The sequence below is a fragment of the Parasteatoda tepidariorum genome, chromosome 7 (assembly GCF_982258835.1).
Source record: "Parasteatoda tepidariorum strain Cologne lab strain chromosome 7, Ptep-v5.0, whole genome shotgun sequence".
Taxonomy (NCBI): domain Eukaryota; kingdom Metazoa; phylum Arthropoda; class Arachnida; order Araneae; family Theridiidae; genus Parasteatoda; species Parasteatoda tepidariorum.
This window is the reverse complement of record NC_141761.1, coordinates 98,146,733-98,170,640: the sequence shown is the minus strand read 5'-3', so window position 1 is coordinate 98,170,640 and position 23,908 is coordinate 98,146,733. Positions and strand designations below refer to the sequence as shown.

At 31.4% G+C, this 23,908-nt stretch overlaps 1 protein-coding gene across 1 annotated transcript in view; it reads left to right on the top strand.

Moving 5' to 3' along the window:
* Positions 1 to 23,908, top strand: part of LOC107442899 (SEC14-like protein 4) — a 78,970-nt gene that overhangs the window by 21,444 nt on the left and 33,618 nt on the right. The window contains exons 3-8 of the mRNA XM_087168345.1: positions 6,660 to 6,735; positions 8,500 to 8,543; positions 10,305 to 10,367; positions 12,240 to 12,333; positions 13,022 to 13,116; positions 16,490 to 16,568. Of these exons, the coding sequence (XP_087024471.1) occupies positions 6,660 to 6,735; positions 8,500 to 8,543; positions 10,305 to 10,367; positions 12,240 to 12,333; positions 13,022 to 13,116; positions 16,490 to 16,568 (451 nt within the window). The remainder of the gene's footprint in view (positions 1 to 6,659; positions 6,736 to 8,499; positions 8,544 to 10,304; positions 10,368 to 12,239; positions 12,334 to 13,021; positions 13,117 to 16,489; positions 16,569 to 23,908) is intronic.

Sequence of the window (23,908 nt, the reverse complement as noted above, 5' to 3'; positions counted from 1 at the left end):
AATTTAAACTTAATAGCTAAAAGAATATAATTATGCATGGTTTCCCTCATTATTTCTAGTTTCCCTCATGGAAGCTTTTTTGATGTCTCAAATTTGCATTTTTCAATAAAATACATCAATTCGTAAAATTAATTGAAATGTGCATGAAAATTGGAGCTTCCATCATTCTGAATTAAGACATATTTCTGAGACACTCGTACCAGACGTTTGAAATTACATGAAACTTTTGAAATATGTAGTATGTAATTTGGTTAAATAATTAATGCGCTGATTTCTCGTATTATTTTTTTATCATTTCTTTAGTTACTTAAAATATTGTCACGTATAATAATGGTTTGATGCCTATTCAACAAGAAAATATTTAAATCTGTCCTTTTAACAAAAACCTCGCATTATAATTTTTTTTAAAATTTTCATACTTACTAAAAGAGTATAGAATTTTTTCCTTTCTATTTTTATCTTGAAGTAAAAATTGTAAATAATTAATTAATGACCGTAGTATTAATGTATATATAATATGTAAGTTTTGCATAAAATTGTATGCGAACTACTAATCAAGTTATCGTTACAATGAGTATATTTTTTAATCTATTTAAATAAATCAAATCATGAACTCGTACTAATATAAAAGTCTGATAATGTTATGGAATGAATCAAAACTGATAATCATATTATTTTGTTCTGTTGAGATGTTATTTTGTTCTGCAAGTATGAAAAACGCCATTTTGAGAGACTTTTCTAAAAGCTTAAAGTGAATTAATTCATCCATACAAGTGTTCTAAAGAAAAAAAAACCTGTATCTTTTTATTTCTGCGAGTGTTATACATCTTTAAAAGATTTTTTATAAGTTTCGCAGTGGTATTCTTATTAACGATACAATTACTAAAAGCTTACGAAGGTTTAATTCAGCCATAGTCCATACGTATTATTAAAAAAACTGTATCCTATTAAAAGCTTAATTTATTCATACGTGCCATTAAAAAAACCTAAATCTTTTTTATTTCTGCAAAATTTAAACATCTTTTAATAATTTTTGATAAGTTTCACAGAAGTATTCTACTTTAATTAAGACACAATTACTGAAAGCTTACGAAGGCTTATTTTATCCATACGTGTCATTAAAAAAAACTTGTATATTTTTCATTTCTGTGAAATTTAAGCATCTTTTAATGATTTTTTATAAGTTTCACAGTTATATTCTCCTTTAATTATGATACAATTACGTATAATATTAATATGGACAGTTTATGTGTGCGCGAATCCATGTTCGTCTCTCTTAAAACTCTAAAGCTGTTAGGTGATTATAGCCCTCCACCCAAAAAATAGCTCAAAAATTTTACGTAGTCGTATCATTAGACGTATAAAAACTGGAATTTTCCCATTGGTTCATCGTTAGCTATTTTTACAAATTACACTGTAGAATATATTTTTTAAATATTTTTAAAATAATAACGGTGACGTTCGCTAGCTTTTAGCTCTATTTAATCAAAACGGGAGTTTATAGCATGTTCTTCACGCTTTCGTTATGTCACGCAAGATCAATAATAAACATGGATGTCATCTAATATTCGCGATCGCAACGAACTATAGGGGGCGTTGTTGTATGAGACTAATACCTGCGATTTCTATATGAACAGTCATTCAGTTACTCTAGAGACGTCGTTAATGTAGCACGTAGCATTGCAACGTTCCTTCTTTATTGTGGCTAATTAAATTTAAAAAAGAAAAATGCTTGATATTCTTTCTTATGCAAACGAAAACAAAATGGTATCTCTTTTTATTAGAGAAGGAATATCCAAAACACATCGGAAAAATATTTGAACATTAACAGAAAAAAATATGTATATTCTTATAAGAGTTAAAACCTAATGCCCGAGAAATAGTTGTACTAAATTTAATGATATAACATGAAAGGCCTATTTAAACTTTACATTCCATAGTTTTAAGAATCATATTACTTCAAAAGTTAAAATGAACAAAAAGTATACATAAGCCTCATAAATTTATGAAATTTAATTTTGTAAACAAAGTTTTTTGACAACAATTTTTATCAAAAAATTTCAAGTTTCAATAAAAATCATTATTTAGAAACTAAGAAACGTAAAATAAAGAATGCTGACGAAACAAAAACAAAAAATAAATTCTTTTTTGTCGCCATTTTTAGTGCTACGAAAATTCGTCTTTGGGATTTGCCAAAAACAAAACAAGATGCAATTTTATTTTTTCAGGAAGGAAATATTTTACCAAAAAAACGAAAATGTACCAATTCCCACAACATGAAACTTTATCTTGGTAAACGTACGTTTTGGAAATGTTGTTTCATTTGAAATCTTATTTATCAGAGTTCATATGGCGATATGATTGTTTTGAATCTATGCTAAACTCTATATCGGCTCATTTTCCACCGAAATCCGATTGACTATTTTGATTTTAAATAAAGTGTTTTATTTTATGAACTGTCGCAAAAATTTTAAGTGTAGATTAGCGGCACTTAAAAACCGCCAAATCTGTAGCGGCGGTGGCGTTAATACGTAAGTACCGAATTTTTATTCCATACTTTTCTGAATCACATTACTTCAAACATTGGAATATACAAGAAGAATACATAAACACATAATGTTATACCATTTAATTTTTCAAAAAAAGTATTTTGAGAACAATTTTTATCAAAAAATTATAAACTAAAAAACGGAAAAAAAATATTCTTAGGATAAAAAAACGATTTTAAGAATTCTTTACATTGAAATAAAAGCTTTCATATTTTTTCTTTTTTTATTATTCTTATAGTTCTTAATTAGACGTAGGAAACCATTCTGTAGAGAACCATCATCAAATGAAAAAAAAAATATTTACAAGCAAATTTTTTATTGTAAAAATCATTGCACTTACCTGATTTATAATTCCCGGAGAATTCCAAAATGATAAGTTCCTTGTTTGAAAAATTTATTCTCAAATAATAGATACATAGTTTAACCCTTCATTACTTTTAGATAACATACTACACAGCAAAATTTTATAGTTGATATGAATTTGAATATGTAGCTAAAAACAGAATAGCTGAATTCTAGTTGAACTTATTCTTTCAAAACTAAAAAATACTTACCAAGAAAACGATAAAAAGTAATTAAGAATCAGCACAAATGGCACTATTTCAAGTAACTTGGATAATTTTTTATTGTTGTTTTCCGAATTATATGGATACAGAAATATATACTATTCCATAACGAAGAAGAATATGCTATAACTATTACAATTCTGTATGTTCTGAATTCATATTTATTCACTGGAATGACGAAAGCAATGTTGACTTCACTTTAATTCTTAATGAATTGAAGACAGAAGAAATGCATTTTACCTTATTACACACATCTGTAACAGTATCCGAAATCGGAAGTCATCAGTTGCAAGTTTGTTGATAATAGAAATTAAAAATTATTGAGGAATTTTTCTTCAAATGTTTGGCGTGTTCTGTTCCTGAAAGATTTACTAATATTCTGGAGATTTTTTTCAAGTTCTTCGGCCTTTTCCTTAGGGAAATTTTGTTTCTTATTTGCTGCTAAAAATGGCGTCTTATTCAGTCAATGATTTTGATGGAACTAAATGAAAACGTGATAAATTAATGTCTGATATTTACAGGCTCCCGCTAGACGGCGTACTCGAGCGTTGCGATCGCGAATTGCCGAATTAGTATTTCAAAAGTTATCTGAAATCAAGTGTTTTTTTTTTTTTACAGTTATGTTTCTTTAACGTGTTTGAATACAATTAAATAACTTAAAATCAATGGTAATTAAAATAATAAGAAAGAGGCTGTGGACTAAAAAGTAGAGATTCTTAAGTTTTTTTACAGAAACCATAAAAATCACCTAACTATTTTTGACACCAGTGATGCCTAATTAAATACATAATACATAATGGCTTGAAACCAATTCTCATTGCTGTCAGCGCCAAATTTATTGAACCATGTTGTTGATACGCTTTGTACAGTGCCGGATAAATTTATAAAGGGCTTTTAACTCGCATTTAACAGCAATATTCATTTTAGAAATCCATATACATAAAAATCAAATATAAATGATTAATTTTCTGCATTCTTGTGGGATAAATAAATTACGTGCTGAGCAGTAAAAAAAATCCAGGTTAGTGGAAATTACAGTGGTAATCGTGCCGAATTCTGCATGCTTCAATCGATTTAAATTGCATCCCAATGGAATCGAGATCTAAATCTGATGTAAAACTATAATAAAACTTTAATTATAACAATCTGTTTCACCCTCTTAATCAGTAACTACAAGCAAAATAATATATTTTGGTATTTATTATAAAAAACCAGATTAATAGTTACTAAAATATCTGATAGATTATCGGAATTATTTTATACTAAAATATAAAATTTAAAAAAAAAAGTAGTTCGACATTTTTTTTTCTTACATCATATATTCAAAAATTTGTCAATAATTGATGTTGTAAGTTAAATTAATTTTGTTGATAAATAACTGTTTCTCTTAGATCTAAATAACTGAACATCAATGCAAATTTGAAAAATTACTTTTTGGAAGTGAGCCGTGTTTAAAATATTTTACCTTTACCGCGGAGGAAAATACCGGTGTTTCATGCTGAATTTTATTACTAGTTCATGAACACCATAAACTAGTAATATGCTAAATGTAATATATTTAACTTATGTTGGCCTAAATTATTGCAAAATAATAAAAAGAAGTATGTAAAATATACTTAATAAATATTCTACCTCAAGTGGTTAATGTCGAGACAAAAATGGATGCGTAAAATATCGAAAAAAATGTTGCGGCCAGACGGGGCAGAGTTCTCTAGTTACAATACTATTGGTTTTATGTGTTTTTTAATTTATATAAATAAACCTCTTTTCAAAGGGAACTAAATTAACATCCGTTAATAAAATGACATGCAAATAAGCTCTAATAAAACGCTCACTCAAAAGTTTGAAAAAATTTAGGACATATTAAATATATATCCAAGGGCCATAAGTTCAATGAAAAAATAAACATCTCAAAAGTTTCAATAAACTGAAGTGGCATGCACAAAAATACGAAAAACTTTTAAAGAACGTGCAGTTATTTCTAAAGCAAAACGAAAAGATCAAACTAGTTTTTCAAGGTCTCAGGGTAAGTAACCCATACACTAAAGATATAACTGAATCGCAGAATTGAATCCCTCTTTAATAATCGATACGACAATGAACTTGTATGGCGTAACATTAGATAAACTGTTTGTGTTTCCGCTAATTTTTCTCCTTTTTTAATATATTGATTATCATTTTTTTATTTTTTGTTTGGTAACACGGATTAACTTTTGAGACAGGAAATATCGTTACTGTAACTAGAACTTATGGTTTTGCATTGGAGCAATTATTGTTTTAAATGGAGATGTCTAAGCCGAAGGCTGCACTTTATCACTTGACTATAATCAATTTATCAATTTCCGTATAGTCATTAATAGCTACCAGTTGTTAACGTTATTTTAATTTGAAATGATATGTTCTTCAATTGATTGTACTGTTAAATGATAGATCATTTATAGGTTTTCAATAGATAAATAAGTGAAGTTATGGCCGCTTAGACATTACTATATTTCCAATCATGGCTCGACTAAGCGAAATTGGGCCCCGGGGAGGAAACTTTTTTGGGGACCCCCGCTTCTTCTCTACTTCAGTAATGAAGAACCGAACTTTATGGAGGTATTTAAATTTTAATCTCATTATAGATATATAACAAGAAAATTGACTAGAACCTAAGCTATAAAGTCCAACCCACCTCCGCCCTACAAAGCCATGAATTTACGAATTATAGATTCATATCATAGATTACTGAAAAAGCTGACATAAAACTGACGGATTTTACACTGCACTGATATTTTGTTTAAAAAAAATTCAATAAAGAAGGAAACGTAAAATAAACTTTCGATTCGATTTTGGGGCCCACTCCGATGTGGGGAATCGGGGCAACTGCCCCGTATACCCCTGCCTTAATCAGGCTCTACTTCCAATTTGTTCAATCGATTTCAAAACAATTTATTTTACCAAAACTCCCTTTTTTAAACTTCTTAAGCAAATGAGTGAATTTTCGTAAATGTTATTTGCTTTCCCTTTCGTATCCGAATAAATAAAATTTCGTAAATTTTAAATGTTTTAAAATTTTATTTTTTGAGAGGAAAATTTCAAGATTTAGAAATATTTCCAGAGTTACCGCTAAAAAGCTCAACTTAAGAAGGCTCTTAGTCATACAGAAAAAAAAATTTCATCTTTTTTTAACAACACAGCAGTCATTCTGTCCAGCCTTCCAATTTTGGAAACTTCAGAGAATGAAAGATCAAAATGGCAGACTATTATTTAGATTGGAAGAAGGTTTAAAGTGCAAAAAACAAAGAAAGAAAGTTGAAACAGAATCTTTCGCAGCAAACTAAAAACGCCAACATCTTATATGAGTGTCAGAAACGAATTAGAAGCTTAAGGCAAGAAAAGGCATTTTTGTATTATCTAGACAATATTTAGACACCTAAAATTAACCTATATATTCAGGAAAGTATTCAACATTTTAGAATTCTGTTACATAAGTTATTGTTTTTGCTTTTGAGTTTAACATGGATAATGTTTTGACTGTATCAATTTATTTTTCAACTTTCAGCTAAGGCATCTTTTGAAAGGAACTATGAGTCCAGAATTATATGCAGACACAAACATGTTCCTTAGGTTTCTTAGAGGTAAGACATGATAGTCACACTTTTCAAATCATTTAAGGCGGCAAAACTTTTGACATATGCGCCAAATTTTTGACAAGATGCGCCATACTGTTCGAGTATATTTTATTCTGACTAATGTTGGAAGTTGCCGATGGGTAAACAGAGTGAAGAAATGTGCTTCTCTTAACTGTTTTTTTTAGTACTTTCAACAATAAAAGAAAAAATTAATGAATAAAAAAAATAGTGCGTGGAGTCCCTCCGCGCGGAAGAAGTTAAACTTCGCAACCTGTGACGTTAATAGTAGAAGAATCAGCAGTCGTAGAAGGATCACTAGTTCTATTCAACGACTCTTTTTCCTGCTCGGCTCGCTTCCGTGCTCTGTAATCACAGTAATATTGTGCATTTTTCCCACGTGAACCTCTTGAACCAGTGGAAGTGCTTGTGGTTGCCTCATCGTCTCGCCCTGGAAAATGTATTTGTATTAATAATGAATGTGAATGCGTCATACTGTAATTTCAGAAGAGAAAACCTAACAATCAATTGATATTCACAAGAGACGTACCTTGACATAACCTTAAATCCGTCGCATTGTCCGTGGAATTGTTTTCACTCATTTTTTACAATTGTTATCCACTAAATTTGAAAATAAAAATACTACCCTATTTAATTATATGTGTATCGAAACAAACTAAAAAAAATATTTATAGAAAAACAATACTTTTATTATTTTTGTGCTAGTAAGAAGCAGAACAATATGGAAATGAATGAGGGAAAACTGGATCCTACCACGTGATTTCCCGGCCGATGAAAATGAAGCGTTAAATTTTTAACGCAACCTTGTTGGAAGTCGCATAAGAAGTTTAACTTCAAAAATAAGTAATTAAATAAATAATAAAAATAAGCTACTGCTCAAATGTTTTAAATTCAAACGAAATAATTAAATATATTTTGTTTTGTGACCGCCATTGCAGAGCTAACCCAATTTTCGGTTTATGACTACTAATGATTAACTCCGTAGTCTTGTAATTTTGCTCCTAATCCGGAAGACAAGGGAACTTCTGAATCAAGTATTGAGAGAAATTTGCCTTCGTGAAAGGTTTTTTGATGAAACTAACCTTCATTTGCGTTACATGGAAAGGAAAACCCCGAAAACCTCCTACGGTTAGCGAGGAGCACAGGAGACTCTAACCCGTGATTCGTCTGCCTCCAGAATATTTTGCGTCAGCACAGTGGTCGGTGCGACCGGGTGCGGTATCGACCCTGGGATTCAAGCTCGATTCACCTCAATGAAGGGCAAATGCCCCTGAGACACCACGGCTCCAATTAAATATATTGAAATTGATTTTGATGAAATAAAATAAAATTAATGAAAGCTGGCCGAAGCTCCATTGGTAATTTGCCAATGCACAAGTGTTCAGCACCTCTGATTCGCATAATCATTGATTTCCCGTGTATTTTGTGAATTCATTAGGAGAAAAATAAATAAATACATAAATGTGTACTTGATATAAAGGTGTACCAAATAAAAATTTAATAATTACGCTAGGGAACAAGTTTTTTGTAGCATTTTTAGAAATACTTGATCTGTCCTGCTTCAGGTGAGGGAATTTCTAATATCAAATTAGTTCTCCTAAAGCTATAGAATATTTTAAATGAATTGTTTAGCCTATTTATATCTCAATTACAGCAAATTTTATATATTGACTTGAAATAAAACCTTTTTAAAATAAAAATAATAAAAATATTTTAAATTTATCTCTAATTTAAATAATTTATTTTTCATAGCTAGAAATCATGACATTAGAGCAGCAGAAAACATGTTAAGAAATGTAAGTATGATAAAAACATATTAAAATATTTCGTTCATTTGAGAAAAAAAAATTTCTATTATCGATCTTTTTATGATTTTTAATATGTTTTGATACTTTAAAGTAGTGTTGCAGCTGACAACTTATAAGACCCCAAAAACTGGTATTTCTTTATAAAACTTTAGTTTAATTTTTATGAAAACTATTAAAATAGCTTTATTTAGAATCTAGATAGCCGATTGGCCTGTGTGGGGGTCAAGGAACTGGCCTTGTATCAGAAAGGTTCTGGGTTCGAATCCCGGGCAAGACATGGATGTTCTTTCATTCTCTGTACTATCGATCCTTACTGTGGGAGCAACGTTGGCCCACCTAATATGGTGCTCCTGAAAGCTTGGCCAATAAATCTGCCCTTCAAATACCTGTATTGACGAAAGGTCATTCTCCAGGTGGACATTGAAAAACAAATAATCTTGATGAAATTAAACAAAATCACTGCCTTATTCTCAATTTTTGCAAATTTTTATAAAAGGCGTTGAATTAAGTTTTTAAATATCAAAAAATTAGACCACAAACACTTTTCATTTTTACAAAACTGCGGTCTTTTTTTTCCTTAAGGCCTGGTTTCTTAGGAAACGTCAGCGTCAGCTTGAAACGAGCGTTTACTCTGATTGGTTAATTTATGAGTTTGACAGCATACGTCATCGAACGCTCAGCTTGAACAATAACTGCCGTCCAAATCAACTGCAGTTGGATTACAACGTGACGTTAACAACAGAAGCAATAGCGGACAACAGCCAACAACAGAGCATTGAAATCAGCCAAGATTTTAATTTTAACATTAAACATGGCTTCTTTTTCCTCTTCTTCTTCATTTAGCTAAGCTATAATGTGTTTTTTCTTGGACAAATACATTATTCGTTCTTTAAAGCATTGGTCGACAATCACAAAATCAATACAAACTCAAAATAAATATTTGTTAACGTTATTAACGCATGCGCAATGCAAGATAATGTCTGTGTTGGACCGACTGCTGACGCTGAGCTAACAAAAAGGTATTTTTATGTCGTCAAAATAATATCAACTTAACGCTGACGCCCAGTTAAGACGCTTCTCCTAAGAAACCAGGCCTTGAGCTAACAAACCAGAATTTTGTTGGCGTCAGGGTAACGTTAACTTAACGCTGACGCCCAGATAAGGTGCTTGTCCTAAGAAACCAGGCCTTTAGTCACGTTTTGCGCCGTCTTCAGAGCAAGCAGAGATAGTGCTGGCTTTAGATAAGCTAAACTTGACCTAACCATCATGAGTAACTATTGCAAATTCACAGCAGCTATGAAAATTACTTATTATTTCCAAAAAAGTCTAACTTCATAACACAGGTCTTGGGGAGAACGAGTGAAGCTACTGAAGATGGGTAATCCAGGTCTTTTAGCAACACTCACTCCGGTGGTCCTGTGCACATAGTAGTCAATTCCCAGTGTAGTAGTAGTCAATCAAAAACTGGCGGAAAGTCTCCCCAGACGGGATCTATCATCAATCAAAAGGGCAACCAACAGGGTCCAGATAGTATACTCTGTTTTTGTAAGTACTGGACGTGACAAACAAGGCAGTAAAATCCCCTTTATTAATAAATTTTATCTATTTTTTAAGCTTAAACAAAATTTCATTTTAGCAATCTCATCTGTAATCTTAAAATAATAGCTATAGTAATTATCATACATTATTACTATACTAATCTTTTTATAATATTGTGAAAATGAAAATTACTATCATCTTTCTTTGCAGCATATAAATTGGAGAAAATTGAACAGAGTAGATAGCATACTGCAATGGTATATACCTCATGAAGTAAGTTATACAAAAATTTAAAACTGCATTTTTGAATTATTCAATAGGAAAATAACAGCTGTAAATGTGATAGTATATATATATATATATATATATATATATATATATATATATATATATATATATATATATATATATATATATATATATATATATATATATATATATATATATATATATATATATATATATATATATATATATATATATATATATATATATATATATATATATATATATATATATATATATAAGTCAATAAAATTAAATAGCTGTGATCAATAAAAAACGAAATTATGCAAAATTGAATGCTTTTATGTTCTACGATAATTCGTATAGAGAAAACTACATCATTTATTTATTTACTACATAAATTTGATGATGTTGTTTTAATTATTTTGATGCATCTTTCTCAAGTTTCCTAATAGTGCATTTTAATTAGGAAAAGTAACGGGAAAAAATTATTAAGTTTTGAAACTGTAGGAAAATGCACATATGTAGTTTAGCGTTGAAAAACAAAAAAGTTCCTATTTCGGGAGGAGTATTTCCCAAAAAAAACTAATGAAATGTTAATATAATGAATGTTATAAATGAAATGTTAATTGTTGTCATTTGTGATGTGAACCGGGTTCGAATCCCAGCGATGGGTGGTCGATACGGATCCCGCACCCGAATCGCATCGACCAATGTGCTGACGTGAAATATCCTCCTTGGTTGACTGATCATGGGTTAGAGTTCCCTTGCGGTCAAGCTTATCGTGAGAGGTTTTACTGATTTTCTTCTCCATGTAACGCAAATGCGGGTTAGTTCCATCAAAAAGTACTTCACGTAGACAGAATTTCTCCCAATACTTGATCCACGAGTTCTCTTCAAAATTACATGTTTACGGAGTTGAACATTAGTAGTCATAAACCCAAAATAGGGTCGACTGTTTAAGAACGGTTGTTACTATAATATAAAATGGTTGACCGTCAAAATCTACTAGTACCAATAGTGAACCAAAGGTATATATTTCTGTGAATACATACTAACTACCACTGAGGATATTTTACGCCAGCTTTGTGGTCGGTGCGAGCCGGATGTGGAATTCTTTTCGACCAGTCATCGCTGAGATTCGAACCTGGTTAACCTCCTTGGAAGGCGAATGCTCAATCCCTTGAGCCATTACGGATCCATGTGCGAAAGTGTGAAAGTTTTCAGTTAGTTAATTTGTTGTTTATCAGTCATAACGATCATCTGTTTTCGTGGCTTTTTGTGCCATTTAATTGAATAGCTAACGACAACGATCTCTTCCTTTTTTTGGTCATTTCATAATAGCTCTTGATAGGTTGCCTATTAAGCAATTACTTCTTTCCCGGATGCCAAATTCAGGATTATATTATATTTCTGTTCGTGATCACAATTTCAAACATTTATTGTAAGTACTGTGTTAAGAAATTTGTGCTGATTATGTAAATAATTTTAAATTTCTTTCAATGTAATTTATTTCCGTTCTTGTCTTAAAACGCTACCTTAAATCTTAAATTCCTGTTAAAAGAAATACGTGTCTTAGATGCTCAACAGAACCTCGAAATTGATCCAATGATTACTGAACAGCACTTGTTAGAAGAAAGAAGGCCTCAGCACTGATCAATTTAGTTGTCCCATTTAACGAACATAAACCTAGCAATGGATCAAAGATAAGAAAGATGTTACTACGTTTGGGCTACTAAAGGATCAAATTTCTTATTTATGGTAACCCGTGCTGAGGCCTTCTCTGTTCTAGGAGGTATTGCGCAGAATCACCCTCTACATAGGAAATGGCAGATTTTGAAATAATACACTTGATTTAATTTCAGGAGTGGAAATAATAGATGTCATTATTTTTTGCAGGCTTCAAGAAGGTTTATACCATTTACCAGAATTGGAGTTGACCATGAGGGTTCTCCAATTACCTATTCTACTTTTGGTGCCCTTGATGCGAAAGGTACTGCACCAAAATTTAATGATGTTTTTTTTAAAAAAATGGTATTGTTGCATCTAACATAATTAGATGAAGGCATGAGGATAACATTCTCTACTTGGTTGAGAACTGTAAACAAAAATAAAACGAAACGAGCAGTTTCTCGTAGTCATGATCTGACAGAATTTTAAAATTATCGGCATATTTTTTAGAATTAATTTTGAATATTTAAAGTATCTATTACGTCTGTAAATGCAGTTAAATAAAAATATTTTTTGTAAAAAATAGATTCTTACAATTATAATAGTTTTACTTGGCATTTTTATTAAGTCGATTATGTTATTATATCCTAAATAAACAGTTATTCTATGTATATATATTTCATGTATATATATATATATATATATAGATATGTATATTTCTATGTATATATATATATATATATATATATATATATATATATATATATAGATATGTATATTTCTATGTATATATATATATATATATATATATATATATATATATATATATATATATATATATATATATATATATATATATATATATATATATATATATATATATATATATATATATATATATATATATATATATATGGTTTGACTAAATGACCAGTGTCAATTTTTGGAATAAAACAGTTAGAAAAAAATGGTGTATCATAATAATCAAAAATGTATTTTCTTTCTTTCAGGACTCATAAAAACAATAAAAATAACAGAATGTTTACATTTCTTCATAAATTTACTGGAATCTGATATTTTTGTAATGAAAGAGCAAAGTGCAAAAGTAAGTTATACATTTCGAATAAACCACTCCTAAATTATATCAAGTGTACCGAAAAATAAAAAAAAATAATTAATAAAAAATGGAGGAATATAATAATCTATTTTCGCTGCGTTCCTCTTAGGAAACAAGACTTTCTCGCTAAATTTCAGAATTAGTCTCTAAGTTTGTCAATAGCTGAGTTAAAAAAACTGTAAGATAAATGTTTCCCTCAGACAACTCTATTTAAGATATTTGCACAGGCATTTGTTAAATGTTTTCTCAGACTACAAAACGTTATCCCAAAAATCGTGGTTATTTTGAGACATTGTTTCATAATATCTCTCGGTTAGTAGCTCCATCTGTTGACAAGCTTTGTGTAACTATTATTGGAGAGAATAAATCTTCTGATTTCCTGTGCAGAAATAACAAGCTGCACGTTTCTATATTCTTCCTTTTCTGTCGTAGTTCAGTTTATAATTTAAAAAAACAAATTGTCTTATGTCAGACCAGTGGTTTTCAAAAATGTATTTAAGAAAATATGAGATTCTTGTTGAATACTATGTTATCAATCGTTAATCTTGCCTCTGAGAATTTCTGGTTTTGGTTAAAAGTAATGTCCTAGGTGCTACAAATTCATTCTACCATTTTCATATTGTGTTTTGAAGTACAGGGGGACAATTATTGAACAATATGAATAGAACAATCGTAACTTCTGAACGATTTGCGTGATGAAGTTCAAACTAAGCAGTTGGCCGCACAGAATGATGGGAATCCGTATGCGCAAGGGCACACAACTTCTTATTGTCTGTCATTTGCAAGGGAAATGTCACGGTAGTGCAGCGTGCTTGAGCGTGGATCGTTTGTGAAGCCATTTGAATGGGACTCATGTGGCCGCCATATTCTCCGGATCTGAACACATGTTACTCAATTTTGTAGAGCTATATTAAAGACAATGTGTACAGAAATATCCCAAAAACTATTATTGAGCTAAAAACTGTCATTCAGGAAATCATCAATGTTCGGACTCTTCAGCGGGTTCTGCAGAATTTCGCTAATCGTCTGCGCCACATCATAGTCAAGGATGGCAAGTTTATCAAACATGTCATAAACTTTCGCATTCCAATGAGGTGACCCAAGATCGAAACCCAGCGACCGGTCAATATGAATTCCGCACCCGGCTTGCACCGACTGCAGTGCTGACGTAATATATCTTCAGTGACAGACAGATCATGAGTTAGAATCCCCTTGCCATTAGGCTAACCATGGGAGATTCTCGAGGTTTTCTTCTCCATGTAACGCAAATGCAGGTTTGTTCCATCAAAATATCCTCCACTAAGACCAATTTCTCCTGATAATTGATCCAGGAGTTCCCTTGTCTTCTGGCTTGGGTTTAAAATTACAAGGATACGAAGTTGAGCATTAGTAGTCGTAAACACAAGAGTTGCGTCGGCTTTTTAACAACGGTTATGATATTCAAAATATCTTTAGTGAGAACCTTGGTGACTCAGGGAATAGAGCACTCACCTTCCAATGAGATGAGCTGGGTGTAAATCCCCGCGATGACTGGTCGGAACGGATTCCCCATCAGTCTTGCACAACTACGGGCAGACGTAAAATATCCTCTGTGGTAGACGGATCATAGGTTTGGGTCTCCTTGCCGCGAGGCTAACCGTGGGAGGTTTTTTCAGTTTTCCTTTCCATGTAATGCAAATGTAGGTTAGTTCCACCAAAAAGTTTTCCACAAAGGCAAATTTCTTTCAATACTAGATCCTTTGTTCACTTGTCTTCTGGATTTTGTTCAAAATTGCAAGGCTACAAGTTGAACACTGGTATCCGCAAACTCAAAATTGGGTCGGCTGTTCAACGAAGGGTATAAAATAAAATATTTGTAGTTGCGTTTACTTGCTGAATAATGTCTTTGCACTGAGTAGTTTTTAAATGATTTACGTTTTATTTAATTTAGTTCAATATAATTGTCACCCCGTATCTATGCAATTTTCGTCAGCCGATGATGACATGCAGTATTTTCTGATAGTGAGTGTTTAGAGACTATCGTAATTCGATTGCTTTTTTTAATTAAAATCTTCCTTAACGTGCAAGGTGATTTTCAAATAATTACCTTCTTTTTTTGATTTACAAGTCTAGCACATGAAAAGATAAATTTTGCGAGGAAATTCCTTATGCTTTGCCACATGAATTTGCTGCAAGAGGTTCTTTTTTTAAACAAAATTTCCTTTTATGATTTTTTTTTCTATTTAAGGCTTGATATATAATTTATCATATCACATTAACTAAAACTTGCTCTTTGAATGTGAGAGACTGGCCGCAAAGATATAAACATAGCTCAGTGTAAGAATGTAACCTCTTATGTTTAAAAACACTGAAAAGTTTTAAATTAAAACAACTGTGCTTACATTCGAAAAAACATGCTTTTCGACAACATTTTTTAATCTTTTTGGTCATTTACATGACATGTTTTTGCTCTGAGCAAGGAATCCGTGTTCTTTCCGAGGGCCTTATACTACAAAATTCAAGAAATCTCACTTGGTAGATAATTTATTAAGCAACTATCAAATTGATAATTAGCTAAAAGTTTCATTTTATGACAAAATTCCCAAAAACCTCACTTGCTGGATAATGTATTTGGTTTCTTAAGACAAAGTTACACCTGTTAGACAGCATCAAGCAGTAAAGAATTTCAAGACATATTTTACTTTTATTTGTGGCAGTTTTAAAACATTTTTTTTTATCTGCCTATTGAGCTATTGTTCTGAACTGAAAATGATCATTTACCGGGGCATTAAAATATGTTCTGCAAATCATTAGTAGCTCACGGTTCTTCTAAGATCCTTACTGCTTAAAGTAAAAATGAAAACTCTAAACAATTCATAGGAGCCGTGAGGGCTCAGGGGAGAGCGTTCGCAGTCTAATGAGGTGAACCGAGTTCGAATCCCAGCATCGGCTGGTCGATATGAATTCCGCATCCGGCTTGCACCGACCACAGTGCAGACGTAAAATATCCTCAGTTGTAGACGGATCATGGGTTCGAGTTCCCTTGCCGTCAGGCTAATCGTTGGTAATTTTCTTGGTCTTCCTCTCCATGTAACGCAAATGCGGGTTAGTTCCATGAAAATGTCCTCCACGAAGGCAAACAACTCCCAATGTTTTATCCAGGAGTTCCCTTGTCTTCTAGATGAGGTTCAAAGTTACAAAGCTACGGAATTGACATTAGCAATCGTGAACCCAAAAAATTGGGTCTGTTGTTCAAGAACGGCAATAAAGCAATCTTATATAGAGAGTGAACAAAGTTTGAAAATTATGTTCTAATTTGCGTAATATAACAATATCTCTATATCGATATCTCACTTATTATATATTTTTTACATTTTTGCAGTTGAACAGAAATGTTGACAAATGGATTCACGTACTTGATTTTGAAAACTTCCCACTCACACTTGCAACTCATAAGCCAGGTAAGGAAATGTATGATCAGATTATGATACGTGCTGCCATTAGTGCCCACAGTCGTCATATTAAGAAACCGCTAACCATGTAACAAAAGCTGACAAAAATGATCTTTTTTTTTAATATAACCCATTTTAAGTCTTTCTTTTCTTATATTTTAATTAATTGCAGCACGTATCAAGTGTTTGATCATCTTTTTTTTTAATTTCCCGAATCTTATTTTAATTTGAATTTCTCTAGAACTTATCCTCATGTAAAAAAACGCACTTGTTTTTCCCGAACAATTATGATCAGTTTGTTAACTGATCAATAAATTTATAACATAATTGCAGTACATTCATTAAATAATTTGTAGAAAGTTGTTTCTGATTTCTTTCCTTTAGAACAAATTAGGGTTTCTACTGCTTTTAAATATTCTTCTACACTTAGAAAAAAGGTGTGTAATTATAATTTTTTAAGTCGAAATCTTGATTGTATTTCTAAATTTGATTGTTATTGTAATGAGGAGGGTTTTTCAAAATTTATTGATAATGATTATGGACATGTTATTACCGGAAATTTGGAGATTGTGGGTGATCAAGATTTAATCAGCATTTTAAGTAAGGGTTCAAAATTTAGAACCAGAGTTAAAATGAAAAAAGAAGATTTTATTTTATCCATTAAAAAAGATTTAGATTTTTTTATTGCAAAAATTTCCAGAAAATATCATTGGCCCGTTGAAGGTTTTTCTGAGTGGAAAGCTAAAATTATTGAAAGGGTTAAATTTAATTTATTTAATATCAGTTTTAGTTCATTTCCTAAAGGTACTTATATTGATTATGATTTGTCTAGAAAAATTAAAAATCTTAAGGATAAATTCATTGTTACTGTGGTAGATAAGGCTTCAAATAATTTCTGTTTTATGTGTAAATATTTTTTTTTTAAAAATTGATTATTGGGGAATATAATACAAATAATACTTATTTAAAATTAAAAGAAGATAAAAAAAAGTCATTGAAAAAAGAATTATTGCATTTAGTAAAAAATTAAAATTTAAGTTAAATAGGATTACATTTCCATATTTATTTCCAATTGTTAAATTTCATAAAAATCCGATTAAATTTAGGTTTATAGCATGTGGTCTTAATAGTTTTAATTCTGATATTAGTAAAAGGTTTTTTAGTTTTCTAAAAATTATTTTGCTTAAAATTAAAAAAGAGAAAAATATTGTTATTGATAGTAATGTTGAAGTTTTGGATTTTATTAATAATAATGACATTTCCAGCATTAACACTTTTGATTTTGAAAATTTGTATACAAGTATACCACATGGACAGATTATTGAGATTTGTGAAGGTATTTATGACAGGTATTTATTTGATGAAAAAATTGATAAGTTTAACTGGTTAGATTTATGAAAGTTTAATTTTTTTGAGAATGTTCTTTTTAATGGTTTAGATTTTTATAAGCAAATTATTGGAATTCCACAAGGTAATTCCTTTTCTGGGGCTTTTGCCAACATTTTTTTGCATTTTTTTGAGGCTAAATTTCTTGAACATAAATAACTTAATGCTTTCCGATACATTGATGATTTGATTTTGTTTAATTGTGATGATTATAATTTTATTTATAGTATTTATCCTGGTGATTTGGTCCTGAAAAAAACTAATGAAAATTGTTTTAATATTGAATAATTAGATTTTAAAATTGATATTGTTAACAGTTTTATTAAAATTGGTGTGTTTGATAAAAGAAAAGCTTTTAATTTTAATGTTATTTTTTTCTGCAACTTTAAAACTAATTTGTGTAGTAAAATATTCAAAAATCTTGTTTTTTCACAATTAGTTAGGATCAAGAAAATTTGCAATAATGTTGAAAGTTTTCGGGAAGCTGTGGATAATTTTTTAAATAATTTGAGTAAAAATGATTTTCCTTTTAATTTTTGTAATGTTAATTTTTTAATTAATAAAATGATTGATGGTTTCTAAGTTTTTATATAATTTTTTCTTTTAACAGGGCGCAATTCTAGTCTTAACAGAGCAGCCCCAGTTAAGCAATCCATTAATTTGTCTACGTATTTCTTTCTCCTGACCTTTTCCATTTCATTTTAAACTTCTTCTGCGCATTATAATAGGGGGCGTTGGTTTTTCAGTTTTTAGTGTTTTCTTTTCCTCTACTTGCTTTTGATGCTTGACCTGTGACTTAGTGAGTTTTTCAGATGATTTTGAATGAGTTTCTTTTCTTAATTTGTTAATTATTTTGAATGTATCTTGTTTTTCCTGGACCTCTATACAAAACCATCGGGGTACTGAGGGAGGTTTTTTAAACATTTGCTTCTCCCTCAAATAGAAATGGTTTTGTTTTTAATGGCTACCGAGGCCGGTACCCCCTGAAGATGTCGGCTTCGGTGGTCATATTTTTATTTTTATTTCATTCGTTTCTTGTATTGATACTTTTTTCTGAAATTTCTGCTGCTTCTTAGCGCGTTTTTTTCAAAGAAGTTTTATCCTTTTCGAATTTAATTATTTGTGTTTTCTTTCAGCATTGTAGAAAGTAAATCTTACAGCCCGTTGTGAGCCAGTAGGTCAAAGAGGATAAGGATGTACAATACTGCGACCAACAACCTGACAGGGGAAATTGTATTAAGCTTTCCGCAGTAGGGCCAAATTCCCCCTTCCCCAGGGGATTGAACCTCAATCCGTCACAATGACAGCTTAGTACCTTAACCAATATTACTTATTGTTCATTAATTGATCAATTAATGTGTATCATTAATTTGCAATTAATGTGCATCATTAATTGTTCAATTAATTAACTGCATCATTAATTGATCAATTAATTGTTGTTCATTAATTTATCAATTAACTTGCATCATTAATTTATCAATTAATTTGCATCATTAATTGTTCAATTAATTAACTGCATCATTAATTAGTTTGTAGAAAATATATCTTAAAGCCCGTTGTGAGCCAGTAAGACGAAGAGGATAGGGATACACAATATTGCGTCCAACAACCTGATAGGGGAAATTGTTTTAAGCTTTCCGCAGTGGGGCCAAATTCCCCCTTCCCCAGGGGATTGAACCTCAATCCATCACAATGACAGCTTTGTACCTTAACCAATATTACTTGTTGTTCATAAATTGATCAATTAATGTGTATCATTAATTTACATCATTAATTGTTCAATTAATTAACTGCATCATTAATTGATCAATTAATTGTTGTTCATTAATTTATCAATTAACTTGCATCATTAATTAATTTGTAGGAAGTAAATCTTAAAGCCCGTTGTGAGCCAGGAGGTCAAAGAGGATAGGGATCCACAATATTGCGTCCAACAACCTGATAGGGGAAATTGTTTTAAGCTTTCCGCAGTGGGGCCAAATTCCCCCTTCCCCAGGGGATTGAACCTCAATCCATCACAATGACAGCTTTGTACCTTAACCAATATTACTTGTTGTTCATAAATTGATCAATTAATGTGTATCATTAATTTACATCATTAATTGTTCAATTAATTAACTGCATCATTAATTGATCAATTAATTGTTGTTCATTAATTTATCAATTAACTTGCATCATTAATTAATTTGTAGGAAGTAAATCTTAAAGCCCGTTGTGAGCCAGGAGGTCAAAGAGGATAGGGATCCACAATATTGCGTCCAACAACCTGATAGGGGAAATTGTTTTAAGCTTTCCGCAGTGGGGCCAAATTCCCCCTTCCCCAGGGGATTGAACCTCAATCCGTCACAATGACAGCTTAGTACCTTAACCAATATTACTTATTGTTCATTAATTGATCAATTAATGTGTATCATTAATTTGCAATTAATGTGCATCATTAATTGTTCAATTAATTAACTGCATCATTAATTGATCAATTAATTGTTGTTCATTAATTTATCAATTAACTTGCATCATTAATTTATCAATTAATTTGCATCATTAATTGTTCAATTAATTAACTGCATCATTAATTAGTTTGTAGAAAATATATCTTAAAGCCCGTTGTGAGCCAGTAAGACGAAGAGGATAGGGATACACAATATTGCGTCCAACAACCTGATAGGGGAAATTGTTTTAAGCTTTCCGCAGTGGGGCCAAATTCCCCCTTCCCCAGGGGATTGAACCTCAATCCATCACAATGACAGCTTTGTACCTTAACCAATATTACTTGTTGTTCATAAATTGATCAATTAATGTGTATCATTAATTTACATCATTAATTGTTCAATTAATTAACTGCATCATTAATTGATCAATTAATTGTTGTTCATTAATTTATCAATTAACTTGCATCATTAATTAATTTGTAGGAAGTAAATCTTAAAGCCCGTTGTGAGCCAGGAGGTCAAAGAGGATAGGGATCCACAATATTGCGTCCAACAACCTGATAGGGGAAATTGTTTTAAGCTTTCCGCAGTGGGGCCAAATTCCCCCTTCCCCAGGGGATTGAACCTCAATCCATCACAATGACAGCTTTGTACCTTAACCAATATTACTTGTTGTTCATAAATTGATCAATTAATGTGTATCATTAATTTACATCATTAATTGTTCAATTAATTAACTGCATCATTAATTGATCAATTAATTGTTGTTCATTAATTTATCAATTAACTTGCATCATTAATTAATTTGTAGGAAGTAAATCTTAAAGCCCGTTGTGAGCCAGGAGGTCAAAGAGGATAGGGATCCACAATATTGCGTCCAACAACCTGATAGGGGAAATTGTTTTAAGCTTTCCGCAGTGGGGCCAAATTCCCCCTTCCCCAGGGGATTGAACCTCAATCCATCACAATGACAGCTTTGTACCTTAACCAATATTACTTGTTGTTCATAAATTGATCAATTAATGTGTATCATTAATTTACATCATTAATTGTTCAATTAATTAACTGCATCATTAATTGATCAATTAATTGTTGTTCATTAATTTATCAATTAACTTGCATCATTAATTAATTTGTAGGAAGTAAATCTTAAAGCCCGTTGTGAGCCAGGAGGTCAAAGAGGATAGGGATACACAATATTGCGTCCAACAACCTGATAGGGGAAATTGTTTTAAGCTTTCCGCAGTGGGGCCAAATTCCCACTTCCCCAGGGGATTGAACCTCAATCCATCACAATGACAGCTTTGTACCTTAACCAATATTACTTGTTGTTCATAAATTGATCAATTAATGTGTATCATTAATTTACATCATTAATTGTTCAATTAATTAACTGCATCATTAATTGATCAATTAATTGTTGTTCATTAATTTATCAATTAACTTGCATCATTAATTAATTTGTAGGAAGTAAATCTTAAAGCCCGTTGTGAGCCAGTAGGACGAAGAGGATAGGGATACACAATATTGCGTCCAACAACCTGATAGGGGAAATTGTTTTAAGCTTTTCGCAGTGGGGCCAAATTCCCCCTTCCCCAGGGGATTGAACCTCAATCCATCACAATGACAGCTTTGTACCTTAACCAATATTACTTGTTGTTCATAAATTGATCAATTAATGTGTATCATTAATTTACATCATTAATTGTTCAATTAATTAACTGCATCATTAATTGATCAATTAATTGTTGTTCATTAATTTATCAATTAACTTGCATCATTAATTAATTTGTAGGAAGTAAATCTTAAAGCCCGTTGTGAGCCAGGAGGTCAAAGAGGATAGGGATCCACAATATTGCGTCCAACAACCTGATAGGGGAAATTGTTTTAAGCTTTCCGCAGTGGGGCCAAATTCCCCCTTCCCCAGGGGATTGAACCTCAATCCATCACAATGACAGCTTTGTACCTTAACCAATATTACTTGTTGTTCATAAATTGATCAATTAATGTGTATCATTAATTTACATCATTAATTGTTCAATTAATTAACTGCATCATTAATTGATCAATTAATTGTTGTTCATTAATTTATCAATTAACTTGCATCATTAATTAATTTGTAGGAAGTAAATCTTAAAGCCCGTTGTGAGCCAGGAGGTCAAAGAGGATAGGGATACACCATATTGCGTCCAACAACCTGATAGGGGAAATTGTTTTAAGCTTTCCGCAGTGGGGCCAAATTCCCACTTCCCCAGGGGATTGAACCTCAATCCATCACAATGACAGCTTTGTACCTTAACCAATGATTTCAGATGATTTTGAATGAGTTTCTTTTCTTAATTTGTTAATTATTTTGAATGTATCTTGTTTTTCCTGGACCTCTATACAAAACCATCGGGGTACTGAGGGAGGTTTTTTAAACATTTGCTTCTCCCTCAAATAGAAATGGTTTTGTTTTTAATGGCTACCGAGGCCGGTACCCCCTGAAGATGTCGGCTTCGGTGGTCATATTTTTATTTTTATTTCATTCGTTTCTTGTATTGATACTTTTTTCTGAAATTTCTGCTGCTTCTTAGCGCGTTTTTTTCAAAGAAGTTTTATCCTTTTCGAATTTAATTATTTGTGTTTTCTTTCAGCATTGTAGAAAGTAAATCTTACAGCCCGTTGTGAGCCAGTAGGTCAAAGAGGATAAGGATGTACAATACTGCGACCAACAACCTGACAGGGGAAATTGTATTAAGCTTTCCGCAGTAGGGCCAAATTCCCCCTTCCCCAGGGGATTGAACCTCAATCCATCACAATGACAGCTTTGTACCTTAACCAATATTACTTGTTGTTCATAAATTGATCAATTAATGTGTATCATTAATTTACATCATTAATTGTTCAATTAATTAACTGCATCATTAATTGATCAATTAATTGTTGTTCATTAATTTATCAATTAACTTGCATCATTAATTAATTTGTAGGAAGTAAATCTTAAAGCCCGTTGTGAGCCAGGAGGTCAAAGAGGATAGGGATACACAATATTGCGTCCAACAACCTGATAGGGGAAATTGTTTTAAGCTTTCCGCAGTGGGGCCAAATTCCCACTTCCCCAGGGGATTGAACCTCAATCCATCACAATGACAGCTTTGTACCTTAACCAATATTACTTGTTGTTCATAAATTGATCAATTAATGTGTATCATTAATTTACATCATTAATTGTTCAATTAATTAACTGCATCATTAATTGATCAATTAATTGTTGTTCATTAATTTATCAATTAACTTGCATCATTAATTAATTTGTAGGAAGTAAATCTTAAAGCCCGTTGTGAGCCAGGAGGTCAAAGAGGATAGGGATCCACAATATTGCGTCCAACAACCTGATAGGGGAAATTGTTTTAAGCTTTCCGCAGTGGGGCCAAATTCCCCCTTCCCCAGGGGATTGAACCTCAATCCATCACAATGACAGCTTTGTACCTTAACCAATATTACTTGTTGTTCATAAATTGATCAATTAATGTGTATCATTAATTTACATCA